The 13036-nt window shown below is 31.4% G+C and overlaps 3 protein-coding genes across 5 annotated transcripts; all 3 read left to right on the top strand.

Moving 5' to 3' along the window:
• Positions 1-417: 417 nt before the first annotated feature.
• LOC137830489 (probable galacturonosyltransferase 10) lies at positions 418-3398 on the top strand. Of its 3 annotated transcripts, none has more exons than XM_068637885.1 (2): positions 418-1498; positions 1579-3398. In XM_068637885.1, the coding sequence occupies exon 2, from the start codon at positions 1722-1724 to the stop codon at positions 3120-3122; it is 1401 nt and encodes a 466-aa protein (XP_068493986.1). In that variant the 5' UTR covers positions 418-1498; positions 1579-1721; the 3' UTR covers positions 3123-3398. The 3 variants fall into 3 exon arrangements, with proteins under 3 accessions (XP_068493986.1, XP_068493976.1, XP_068493995.1); XM_068637875.1 differs by having other exon boundaries at positions 421-892; positions 1671-3398; XM_068637894.1 differs by having other exon boundaries at positions 771-892; positions 1682-3398.
• Positions 3399-5866: 2468 nt separating this feature from the next.
• On the top strand, positions 5867-8969 carry LOC137823316 (QWRF motif-containing protein 3-like). The gene is made up of 6 exons (XM_068628401.1): positions 5867-7164; positions 7606-7725; positions 7838-7954; positions 8030-8119; positions 8206-8313; positions 8570-8969. The coding sequence occupies exons 1-6, from the start codon at positions 6166-6168 to the stop codon at positions 8615-8617; spliced, it is 1482 nt and encodes a 493-aa protein (XP_068484502.1). The 5' UTR covers positions 5867-6165; the 3' UTR covers positions 8618-8969.
• A 1418-nt stretch (positions 8970-10387) lies between these two features.
• Positions 10388-12744, top strand: LOC137832063 (QWRF motif-containing protein 3-like). Its single transcript, XM_068640046.1, has 6 exons — positions 10388-11015; positions 11423-11542; positions 11681-11797; positions 11881-11970; positions 12054-12161; positions 12652-12744. Exons 1-6 carry the CDS (start codon positions 10515-10517, stop codon positions 12697-12699), a joined length of 984 nt encoding a protein of 327 aa, XP_068496147.1. The 5' UTR covers positions 10388-10514; the 3' UTR covers positions 12700-12744.
• The last annotated feature ends 292 nt before the right edge of the window (positions 12745-13036 follow it).

A 13036-nucleotide genomic window follows, 5' to 3' on the forward strand; every position in this document is an offset into this window, starting at 1 on the left:
TTTCAAGTTAAGGTAAGAATTAAAGTTTGACATGCCTCATAAGGGCCTATCAAAGTTGTATGGTTGGTAATATTTTTTTTTCAAATCATGGTATTGGAGAAATGTCAGGTTTTTATTGCATGCATGTCACCTTTAATAATAATATGTAACCTAATGTTACAGCAAAATAATATAAATATATCTAACCTGATATCTATAATGTAAGTACAATGGTATTGCGTTACATCAAATGTATTTAGATGTTTATTTATTAAATCAATAAATATTCTAATTTTCGGTATAAAGTTTACTATCATGAAATCATGTTGATCACATGAATTATTGTTCTTTAATGTTTAGTAATTCCATTACAATTTCCTTGTACATAATCGTGTAATTTTTTTTATATAGATAGTACAGAAATTAATTCTTTCTATATATGTAAGAAAATATTTTATAGTATTATTTTTCTTAGAAAAAGTTTTGCCAAAAATCTAAAATGGTATGATACCATTTTTTTGTTAGTAGGAAGAGGAGCAGTTTGTAACGAATAGGGAGATAACAGAATCACAGAAACCCACTTCTCTCCCATTCCCAACCCAACGGTTTTGTTTTCTGTCTCTTCCTCTTTTTCTCCGTGCTCACTCACTGATCAAGAAGCATTTGGGGTAAACTGAAACTCAAAGATTTCTTCAAAGTTCCGTTCTTTATTCCCGAGAGATCCAAACCCAGCAGCAGATCTCTCTCTTCAGCTCCAATTATGAGGCGAAGGAGCGTAGATTTTCGAAGGCCGGGGAGGAGGAGGCTCCAGGATGTAGTGTGGTGGACATCGTGCACCGTTTTGCTTCTTTTCTTTATTTATATTCTCGCCAAAGGCTCCACCAAAATTGACTCCACTTACCAATTCTCAAGGGTATAAGTTATTTAATCACCACATTACTTGTTTCTGTTTTTTTTTCTTCTGTCAGTTTATAGATTGCTAGTCTTGTTGTGGAGAAAAGTATGCAAATTGATTCAATTTTAGACTTTTTGAGGTCTTGAAGTGTAAAATAGTAATCAATTTAGTTTTTAGTGACTTAGGAATAATGATAATGGCGAGTTACGAATAATTGTTCTGTGTGTTTCTGTGTCTTTGTCGTCTTTCTAATGTGTATTATTATCAGGGTCATCTAGGTTTTGTTGGATTCATCAATGGTGTAAATGTATGTATCAGTGTGCACCCTGCAGTAAATTACTAGTTTAAACCATGGCAGAATGTTTTTGTTCATTGCTCTTTATGTGTTTTTTGCATGTATTGCTTGGGAGGGGGAAGGATTAAGGGGTGGATTAAATCAAATAATTAAAAGATATAACTATATGGGGGTGTGTTCTTAGTTCCTAGTTCCTACCAAACTTATTGGAAAACCTTTCCATTCAATAACAAGAATAGTGTTGTTTCCAACGTTGTGTTTGTCTTAAGCTTTGTTAAATATTCTTAATGCATAAAATTCTTTGTTTATAAAGGTTTTATTATATTTTAGTTTCTAATATTGCATTATTGTCGTCAACTTAATGATAACGATTCAGTTTCCATGTCATGGTTGATTTTATATTGTAAAGTTGAAATATTGTGATAATTTTGAGTTCTTGGTGGAGGGGGGAAGGTAATCCGTCCTTTGTTTACTGATAAGTTATTGTATGCTGTTGTGTAGAGAACTTTCAGGCGTGAGAGGGTTATTGAAGGCTTCAATGTTACGGATGAGATGCTAAGCCCCGAGTCTGTGACCAGACAAATTAATGATCAAATCTCACTAGCAAAAGCTTTTGTTGTGATTGCCAAAGAAAGTAATAACCACCAATTTGCTTGGGAGTTAACTTCTCAGATCCGCATTTCGCAGATTTTTCTCTCAAATGCTGCTACGAGGCGTACTCCATTAACAATCAAGGAATCACAATATGCTATTCGTGATATGGCCTTATTACTATTTCAGGCCCAGCAGCTCCATTATGACAGTGCAAGCATGATCATGAGACTGAAAGGAAAAATTCAAGCTCTTGAAGAACAGATGAGTTCTGCAAGTGAGAAGAGTTCAAAATATGGACAAATAGCTGCTGAAGAAGTCCCAAAGAGCCTATTCTGCCTTGGTGTCAGGTTGACATCTAAATGGTTCAAGAATCTTAGCCTACAGAAGAATTTGAAGGACCAAAGACAAGTGGACATGAAACTGAAGGATAATGATCTTTACCACTTCTGTGTCTTTTCTGATAACATCCTTGCTACCTCAGTTGTGATCAATTCCACTTCAATAAATTCCAAAGTTCCAGATCAGATTGTTTTTCACCTTGTCACAGATGAAATAAATTATGCTGCAATGAAGGCATGGTTTTCTTTGAACGATTTTCGAGGGGTGACAGTTGAAGTTCAAAGGTTTGAAGACTTCAGTTGGTTGAATGCTTCATACGTTCCTGTGCTTAAGCAGCTTCAAGACTCAGAGATACAGAACTATTACTTCAAAGGAAACACTGATGATAGCAAGACTCCCATCAAGTTCAGGAATCCGAAATATCTGTCCATGCTTAACCACCTGAGGTTCTACATCCCTGAAGTTTTTCCTGAGCTGAAGAAAGTGGTGTTCCTGGATGATGATGTTGTGGTTCAGAAGGATCTTTCTGATCTTTTTACCATTGATTTGAACGGCAATGTCAATGGAGCCGTTGAGACATGCATGGAGACATTTCACAGATACCATAAATATTTGAACTACTCACACCCTCTAATAAGAACACATTTTGATCCTGATGCTTGTGGATGGGCATTTGGCATGAATGTGTTTGATTTAGTTCAATGGAGAAAAAGGAATGTGACAGGAATCTACCACTATTGGCAAGAAAAGAATGCAGACAGGACATTGTGGAAACTTGGTACCTTGCCACCTGGTTTGTTAACCTTCTATGGGCTTACTGAGCCCTTGGATCCATCATGGCATGTGCTGGGTTTTGGCTACACAAATGTTGATCCTCAGTTGATAGAAAGAGGGGCTGTTCTACACTTCAATGGCAACTCCAAACCGTGGTTGAAGATTGGGATGGAAAAGTACAAGCCTCTGTGGAAAAAATATGTTGATTATTCTCACCCAATATTGCAACAGTGTAATTTCCATTGATTTTCCACTACTTCATAATTTCAACTCCACAAATATTAGACATAGTTATATACATGCATATAGTAAAGAAACCAATCATTCTTGATACATTTTTTAGTTTTCAAAAGTTTGAGAGGTGTAATCAAAGGTCCAACATCCACCTTAGCATGGCATCAAAGTTTTAAAGATTCATGCCAATGTCTTTTGAGTTACCATTTTTAATGAATTTCAATTTTTACAGGCTAATGTTACGGAATTAGTTAATTATTCTGTTCAACAAGATTCTGTTTTCTCTCACCTTAATGCCATAATGTTTAGCTAGAAAACGGTGCTCATATCACGATGCCATTAAGTTTTTGGTAAGCTGGGGTATCTCATTCTTAATCTCACCCCCCAAAAGTTGTTATTCGAATCTCCACAAAATTTACGAAAGCATCCATTTACTTTTAGAGTGGCGTTCTCCAAAAATAAAATAAAATAAAAATATATAAAAATGTTTTATATTTCAAGAATTTAAAATTTATTGAATGATTCATTTTAACACATTGTTTCGATATGAAATTTGTTAATTTCTAAAATGTTTAAATATATTTATTTTGTTTCAATTTTTTTAATTTTAATTTTTTTAATGGATAAGGATTTACTATCAAATGCAAAAAAATTATTCAAATATCAAATAATGATTAATAATTAAAAAATAGATTAATAATTTTTTTCTTGAGTAATCTTAATGGATGTTATTTTTTTTACTTTGACGGTTTTTACTTTGTTTACATTAGTAGAGATTGTTTTCAGTTGATTCACAATTATTTGAATTGACATTGTGAGGGTTCTCTTTATTATATTATTGATTGCAAATTTTGTTGACTTTTGATTGATGTTGACTAAAAATATATTCAATTGACATTGATCACAAATAATCTTACTTAATTAATGATCATTAAAAGTTTTACCCATTAGTATTTGAATACAAATTTCTAACAAATTATTGACACAAAAAAAATAACATTAATCAATGATAAGAAAAATATCGAGTAAGAAATAATAATGGTTTACTATCACAATAATCCTAACAATTTAAATAAAAACTAAATTTTACTAATAAAAATAATTAAAAAAATCTTAATCATCATCTATTAAAAAATAATCATCCTACTAATGTGGTTAAGTTTACAACACCTAATCAAAATCAATTTGAGAAGACAAGACAACAAAAAATTAAATTCTTACTTTTTTTAAGGTAAAATTTAAAAGTATCTAATTTTATATAATCATCTACTTACTCTTATTAGACTCTATAATTTTAACAATTCTCTTTAGATTATTGGAGAATCGAGCTATAGATATGATGATGAAGAATTTAGTATGGATGATATGATTAGAACTAATTTCATAGAACTATGTTGACATTAAAATAAATTAAATCTTTGTATAATATTTATTATTTTAAAAAATTTGTTCTTTTATTGAGTGAGACAACCAGTTCACTCTCACATACTATTATTTAAATAATCTTGTATCAAGTGAAGTTTAACTACACTTCTCTCTTGTCCAAACATTGGGAGTGTTTGTAGATATGAGTTGAATTAATTCTGTGTCCAATTGTCATCAAATCCAAAGTTTAAAACAAATTGTTATTTGGTTAGATCCGTTTTTTTTATATTTTAATTGATTATAAACATTCCCATCAAGTATTTTTCAATTATTTTTTTCTTTAAAGTTTTCCCTTTTATAAATATTAAGAGTGTTTGTGGATGGATATGCATAGATTTTAGTCTAACTTCTTCCTCAAATCCAAAGTTTAAAACAATGTGTAGTTTTTTCCCCTTGTTTTAGAAGCAAATTCACTTTAGTTTGTTTTGGTCTCTTTCTGCATTGAATAGATGATCAACACTCTTAACATGTGTTTTTCAATCCTGTATATTAAATTGGAAAATAATTATTGACTTTTAATTATCTTAAGCATCAAATACAAATATTTTGTTTTGTTTATATTTTATGTAGGGAAAATAATAATTGCAAAATCAGAAAAAAAGTTTCTTAAAATTCCAAAGTTAGAAGCAGGCTTTACAAAAACTTGCAGTCTCTTGTTGGCTAATATCTCCATGTTTTCACAGTTTCAACACTTTGTCCAAACAAAAACATCACTTTCCCATATTTGCCTCCAATCAACCACCACTTTTTAACACAATAGAGCTTTTAAATATCCTCTTTTATTATCCCATAAATGCTACAATATCAGCTTCGATATTATCTATGATTCCATTTGGGTATACAAATAAGGACAATGCCACTCTAACTTCAGATTTTAAACATAATTACTATTTTAATTTCTGAGTTTCTAGCTTTTTTTTTATAAGTTTAATTTATATAAAATGTAATTATGAGAATTTTCATTTTATTTTTTAATTTCACCTCCTTATAAATATAAAAGTGTTAATTAATTAAAGATTAAGTAAAAGGTAAGACATAATTGATAAAAGGTAATTAGTACTGTTTTCATTTCAACTTAAAAAATATATAAATTTTTTAAATATAGCACTTAAAAGAAACTTATTTAGTATAACTATTTTAATTTATATTGAAAAAGTTGATTTAGAATTCATTCATACATCAATTATTAAAAAGAATCCATTAAAATATTTCCAAAGTTACACGCTTCAGTAACAAAGTAAGACGCTTTTTTTCCCTAATCTATAATTTTCAAAATGAATTCTTATCACAGTTACCTTTATGGTTGCTTGCAACAAACAATTAATTAAATTATAAGAGACGATAAAATTTCCTTTTGTAATTTTTTTTCCTCTCTTTCGTCAAGAACAGAGATGATGTTTAAATGAATAATTTAAAACTGAATGAAAGAGAAAACAGAGGAAATCCCTTCCACATGTGCCGGCGCATTTCTCTGTATTAATATTTTGCCGCGCCATTCTCATGCGCTCACTGTTACTGACGTTGCACTCAGATTTCTGCTACCTCTGTTCTGTTCTGTTTTTTTTTTCTGTTCTGTTTTCTATCCCATCTTTTCATCTGTAATTTTTTTTCTTTTCATTTTCTTCTTTCAATGAAGAGCGATTCCAATGACTCTGTCTCCCCTTATTCTCCCAAACACAGAACTCGTCTTGTAACTTCCCGGTTCATGTCTCCAAATTCAACCGCTTCGCCTGAACCTGGTTCAGGCTCCCCGCTCCGCCGGTTCAACCGCTTGGCGAGGAAAGACTCCGCCACTCTGGCTGATCACATTGGCAACGACAGGCTCAAAGAAAGGGAAGAATACCACCACCATCAGAATCAGAAACCCACAAACAGAACAGGCTCTGTTTTCTCTGCTCTCACGAAACAGAGAAGCTGCAGGGAGTTCAGAAACAACACCAACTGCTTAGAAGAAAACGATCAAGATCGAGATGTTATTGGTAGGATCATGAAGAATGGTGTCTCCGGAAAATCTTCTTCTTCTTCTCCTGTGGTGAAGAAACCAAGTTCTTATCTTGATCCTGCGAGACAGTCTCTGGATGAGAATACCTTTAAGGGAAGCTTTCTTTATGCTAAGAACTCAATTAATTCGGAATCGGAAAATATGAGTTTGGATTCTGTTTCTCCGCAAAGAGCATTCAGTTCGAGAAAATTGGGTAGGGAGGTTTCTTCTAAGTACAAGGTAGCATGTGACAGAAAAGGAGAAGCTTCTGATTCAGACCCTTTCTCTTTTGATGATTCATGGATGATGAAGAAGTTTATCACACAGAAAGCGGTGAAGAAGGCTAATTCACTTATTGGGTACATGAGTTCCAAGTCTCAGTGGGCATTGTCTCCTGGGAGATCAGGATCACCACCTTTCTCTTTCGAAAACAAGGATAAACCATTGTCGTTTTCGAGCTTGAAACCTCCACACAAGAGAGTGGAGAAGATTCTGAGCATGGGTTTTGATCTCTTTAGGACTAAAAAATCTTTTTCTACTAGCGAGATGGTTCATCAATTGCGTATGCTTCATAACCGGTTGATTCAATGGCAGTTCACAAATGCTAGAGCTCATTCGGTGAATCACTCCATGTCTCTACAGGCTGAGGTATTGCTCACACTCCTGAATTTTGTATAGTTTGACACTCATATGGAGTACAAAGATCTGTTAAGAGATGTTTGATTCAGTTTTTTGGAGAAACTGACTATATTTGCAACCTCATCAAAGAACTAAGTAAAATAGAGTTTAATAGGCATAGAGTGAGTTTTAAGAGTTTTAATAGATAAACACTATCGATCAATCAGAAATCATCCTTAAAATGATGGTGAATAATTTAAGATAGCAATTATAAATGTAAATAAACATACTAGATACGGATTAACTTCCATACTGCAAAAAAAAAAGCAATTATTATTCCATATTTAGCCGAATCAAAACATGCAAGAAACATATTTGTGTAATGTTTTAGGATTCTTGTTTTATGAAATGGTTTTATACTGGATGTCTAATGGGGATAATGCTTTTGTGAATTGTTATGTACGTGTTTAGAGCAATTTGATAAGTGTTTCGGATGGTCTAACCAAGTTGCGGCATTCAGTGATGCAAAAGAAGATAGAGGTCGAGAGGGAAAAGCTCAAAATGAAGCTAAATTTTGTACTGCATTCTCAAGTGAGTGTATAGTGTGTCTCATTAATTAAGATTGATTGAAACAGATTCTAATTAAGAAATGTGTTTTTAGAGGTTTAGTTCTTTGTTCATTTGTGTGTGTTATGGTTGGTAGATGAAGCTGTTGGAAAGGTGGGCATGTATAGAAAGGCAACATTTAGCTGCAATTACCACCATGAAAGAGTGTTTGCATTCTGTTATATGCAAAGTTCCTCTCTTGGAAGGGGCAAAGGTAAGTCCAAGTAAAGACAATTAAGCCTTACCTTACAAGAAAACATGCATTTAGAAATTTTACTGTTATTTACAGGTGGATATACAATTGGTATCCATTGCTCAGCTGTATGCATCTGATCTGACAGATTCCATCAAGTCAGTGTTATCTAGTTTTTCACCCTTGGTATGTTTGGTAACACTCAACTAGTCCTGATATTATCTGGTGAAAACTTAAGATTGAAATTGAAGTTGAAATTTCTTCATAATCAGGCTTATAAGACATCTGAATTGATATCAAAATTAGCAAGAATTGTAGCTCAAGAGAAGTTGCTGTTACAGGAGTTCAATGATGTGTTCCACGACATTTGTGTTCTTGAGGTAACTAAATACTGTTTAGGTTCTTCTTCATATAGTACCGATATCTTATTTTTTTTCATGGCATTTCTCTTTTTGATGAGACAAATAAGAGGCAAAAAAGGTTCTACTTAGTTAAAGATTCTAATCTTATCAATAAAAAACAACGTGTTATGTTAATTTTGTAGCAAACTAGAAAACTTGTGTTCTTTTATTACTTAGACATGAAATGTTTTACTCAGTTATTTATTTATTGATTGATTTGGCCATGTGTTGACAGCTTAAAGAAAGGAGCCTAGTCTGCAGTCTCATTCAACTCCAATGTTGAGAAGAAAAATATGAAAAGCTGCAATTACTGTCACAAGATCACTTGGTAGATATTCAAGTAAATAGTTGATCAGCAAAAATGTAACAACTACAAATAAAATTCAATGGTAACAAACTAAGAAGTGTTCGTATATAGAGGCTGCTAACATAGAATTAGCATTTGTTCATACAAGATACTACCTCCAAATCAGATTCTTTTTTGGCTGAGCATGCAAGATGAGTTTCTATTTAGCTATGACATATATGTGCAGTAAAATTTTGAACTTTGTCATGCAATGTTCTGGTGCCAGCTTCTTCTTTTAATAGTTGTGGTATTCTTTTTCACTTGGAATGCAATGATAATATCATATTAGAGAAGAATTATAACCATGGTGTAGAGTTCTTGCATTGGAAATTGCTCATTTTACTTAAAATTTAGCCTACTAATCTTCACTTAGAACTGAAAACTACTAGGAAATCTTGTGTTGAAGTTTTATGAAAATAATTATGTTAGCATTCTTTCAAGAAAACTACCTGTAGTCTTAATTTTTACACATACTTAAGAAGTGCAACAATAATGATATATGATTTACCTGATAAACAGAATGCTAAACAAACAATAACTTAACGAAAAAACAACTCAAGCTATACAAAGTCGTCTTCAAAAATGTTTTGGAACACAAAAGACTATAGGTTCAACCTGATATTTTAAGATAGGTGAAAAAACTACTTCATAGTTTATTAGTTCAATTACACTTAATCTGTGTAAGAATAAACAGGCATTAAATTTGTATTTTAAAATAGGTATATACATTATATTTGTTCCTCAGTTTTTTAAAATCTATTCTTTTAGTTTTCTAAATTGAAAATTACATTTTTAGGTCTTCAATTTCAAGAAAATCTATTAATATATAGTTTTAAATTAGAGAGACTAAAATAATTTTAAATGTGATTAATTAAAATAAAATTCACCTAAATTATTAGAATTAAAAAGACATTTTAAGTAGAAAAAATTTAAAAAATTATCATGTCATTATTTTATTTATATATTTAATTCGTGATGTGGATGTTGTTGATCATTTCAATAAAAAGTATAACATGCTAATACTGAAAGAAAGAAAAAAAAACATTTTCTAAAATTTGGAAACTAAATGGATAACTTTTAATTTGGGGACCAAATAAAAAAAAGTATATGTTTATAATGTGGAATTATATATTTAGTTCTTTTAAATAATAAATTAGTACAAATAATAAAATTATATGTTTTACAAAATGAAACTAATAATAAATGATAATATTTTAATCCAACAACTTTACCTTCTAATTTTTATTTGTATTTTCATCATTTTTCATCCATTCTTGCAAATCCACTCATATACAAAGACAACAAGGCATTAGAGATGATTAAGCCTAAACATATTTTGGTTACATCCATCAATAACACTCTTTATATTAAATATATTAAAGAGTTGATAAAAAAAATTGTTTTTAAACAATACTAGTAAATGTTATTTAACTATTAAACAATGATTTTAAATAATAAAGACTATTTAACTAAATATAACTTTTTATGTGAAAAAGGAAACATGTATAAAAATAAATTACGACTATCCTAATAACAATAATAATTTAGTAATTAAGGGTGATAAACATTGGGTAAAAAAAGTATTAAAAAAATAAAAAAGTATGAAAAAAATCACAATGAATGATGGTGAAGATTAAAGGTGAGATGTTTTTCAAAATTAAGAATTAAATCTCCGTCACTTTTGGGCGATCACAAGATAACGAAAGGCTGAGAGAGAGTGAACAAACCATCCATCATCAGAATCAGAACATGTTCTGTTTTCTCTATTCTCTTGAAACAGAGGAGTTGCAGGGAGTTAAGAAGTGACGCCAATGGCTTGGAAGAAGACGATGAAATGAAGAAACTTGATTCTCATATTGCTCCTGAAAGACTCACCCTGAACCAAAATAAAAAACTCTTTCAAGAAACTTTCATTATTCTAAGAACACAATTGATTCATAATCAGATACCACATTCTCTGGCAAGAACATGGAATTCGAGAGACGAGGGTACGAAGATTTTATCTAAGTACATGGCAACAGGAGGGGGAGATTCTGATGATTCATGGATGGTGAAGACGCACAAAGCGGTGAAGAAGGCTAATAATTCTGTTATTGGGTACGTGAGTTCCAAGTCTCACTGGGCATTGTCTCATGGGCACATCAGCTTGAGGCCACCTCAACCTAAAAGTGTGGAGAAGATTGTGAGCAAGGGCATTGATCTCTTCAGACACAAGAAACCTTTAAATATTGAGTTGGTTCATCAACTACGTTTGCTTGATAATCGCTTCATCCAATGGCGGTTTGCAAATGCAAAAGCTTGTGCTGTGAATCACACCATTTCCCTTCAAGTTGAGGTATTCATCAAACTTTTGAAAAAAAGTTATTATTTCTTCAGATTTAAGCCCAACCAAAATCCGCTACTGATATGAAATTATCGAGCTTAAATTTGCATACCAAACAATAAAAAAGCATGTTAGATATAACTTTTAAATAAGAATTCAATAAATTTAACATACTTGTTATGTTTGCTTTGATAAAAAGTAAGTTGTAAAGTATAACTTTTACCAAAAGTACTGTAAAAATCAACAAGTTTAGACTTCTGATTGAATGACATTGTGAAAATCTTTAGACTGTTAAGACAGACTATTTACTTGTACTTGTTATGTTTCTTTGTGTAAGGTTTTTGGGTTGTTGGTTTATGAGATGGTTTTATATTTCATCTCCAATGATATTAACAATTTTTGTTTATTACCGTGTTCAGGGTAATTTGATATGTGCTTCGGAGAGTTTAGCCAAGCAAAGATATTCACTAGTACTAACGAAGATAGAGCTTGAGAGAGAGAAGCTTGAGATGAAAATAGATTATATATTGCAATCTCAAGTGAGTTTATAGTGTGTGTCATTTAGTTATGATTGAATGCATTGAAATGGATTCTAATTGAAATGTGTACTTGAATTATGCCATTGTTGTTTTAGAAATTTAATTATCTCATCTTTGGTGTGTGTTATGGGTTGGTAGATGAAGCTATTGAAAACATGGAGAAGTATGAAAAGGAAACATGTAGCTGCAATCACCTTATTGCAAGAGTGTTTGTATTCTGTTTCATGCAGAGTTCATCTTTTGGAAGGTGCAAATGTAAGTCCAATTAAAGACATTTAGGCCTTATATCAGTGTAAAAGATTTGCATTTACAGATTCTTATTATTGTGTTGTTTACAGATGGATTTGAAACTAGCATCTGTTTCTCAGTGGCGTGCATTGAATCTAACAAATTCCATAAAGTCATTGTTATCTACTTATTCACCAATGGTATGTTTGGTAACAATGTATCAGTCTTGTTATTGTTGAGGACTTCAAATTGAAAAATGAAGTTAAAATTCCTTCATAATCAGGCTGACGAGATTGCTGGATTGCTATCAGAGTTAGCAGAAGTTGTTATACAAGAGAAGTTTCTCTTACAAGAATTCAATGATATCTTCCACACCATGTGTCTCCTTGGGGTAACTAAATATTTTGTTTGGCCATTCTTCTAGATAATCCTTTTCTTTTAATGAAACAAATAATCAACAAAAGAGAATCTAATAAGTAGTTAAGAGTATATTTATATCAATCAAAACAAAGTTTTATGATGAGTTGTTGATATATAAGACTCATGTTCTCTTATGATCAAAGCACTTATTCTCAAAAGCTAAGGATGGAGAACTAAACATTTAGATAGCTAAGTTCTTATCATAGCCTCACCTCTAAAATCTAATGAATCAACAATTTTCACTTTATGGTAATAACCACCTCTTATATGAATTTCAAACACTTAGAAAACTCATCTTAAAATCTAGTTATTAGAAGAAAAGAATCAAATATTTGAAATATTACATCATGCTACTTTACTAGTTCATGTATGTAGTAGAGCTTAAACATTCTACAGTACCCAAGTTCTTATTACTTTATCAATTTATTTTGACATAATTGATTTTCATTATGGGGTGACAGCTTGAAGAAAGCAGCCTGAGGTGCAGTCTTATTCAACTTAGCTGCTGAAAGGAAAATATTAGAAGCTACAAATATTGTGAGATGACTTGAGAGGTATTAATGTAAATAGTAGATAGCAGAATTAACAAATACCTATTATCTACATGTAAATTATAAACTGCAAACAAAATTTAATGGGAAAGAAGCCCTTGTATATAAAGTCTGCTAACATAGAATCTGTTCATACATCATGTCATAATAGTTTATTCCTTTCATAGATTATACTTCTACTGATTAACTACTGATATAGTAAAAAGTCATTTGTATAGTCACCATAACTTTTCACTTGATATACTATTATATCCCTATGAATTGAACATTCACAAAGCTACTTTTTCACTTGCAT

Source organism: Phaseolus vulgaris, chromosome 11, assembly GCF_000499845.2.
Source record: "Phaseolus vulgaris cultivar G19833 chromosome 11, P. vulgaris v2.0, whole genome shotgun sequence".
NCBI classification, from domain to species: domain Eukaryota; kingdom Viridiplantae; phylum Streptophyta; class Magnoliopsida; order Fabales; family Fabaceae; genus Phaseolus; species Phaseolus vulgaris.

Bases quoted from the DNA above. Each gene is read 5' to 3' on its own strand.
- LOC137830489 (XM_068637875.1), top strand. From the start codon at position 740: ATGAGGCGAAGGAGCGTAGATTTTCGAAGGCCGGGGAGGAGGAGGCTC. The intron at 893-1,670 runs GTATAAGTTATT...GCTGTTGTGTAG, and splicing joins CCACTTACCAATTCTCAAGG to AGAACTTTCAGGCGTGAGAG.
- LOC137823316 (XM_068628401.1), top strand. From the start codon at position 6,166: ATGAAGAGCGATTCCAATGACTCTGTCTCCCCTTATTCTCCCAAACAC. The intron at 7,165-7,605 runs GTATTGCTCACA...GTACGTGTTTAG, and splicing joins CCATGTCTCTACAGGCTGAG to AGCAATTTGATAAGTGTTTC. The intron at 8,120-8,205 runs GTATGTTTGGTA...CTTCATAATCAG, and splicing joins TATCTAGTTTTTCACCCTTG to GCTTATAAGACATCTGAATT.
- LOC137832063 (XM_068640046.1), top strand. From the start codon at position 10,515: ATGAAGAAACTTGATTCTCATATTGCTCCTGAAAGACTCACCCTGAAC. The intron at 11,798-11,880 runs GTAAGTCCAATT...TGTTGTTTACAG, and splicing joins ATCTTTTGGAAGGTGCAAAT to ATGGATTTGAAACTAGCATC. The intron at 11,971-12,053 runs GTATGTTTGGTA...CTTCATAATCAG, and splicing joins TATCTACTTATTCACCAATG to GCTGACGAGATTGCTGGATT.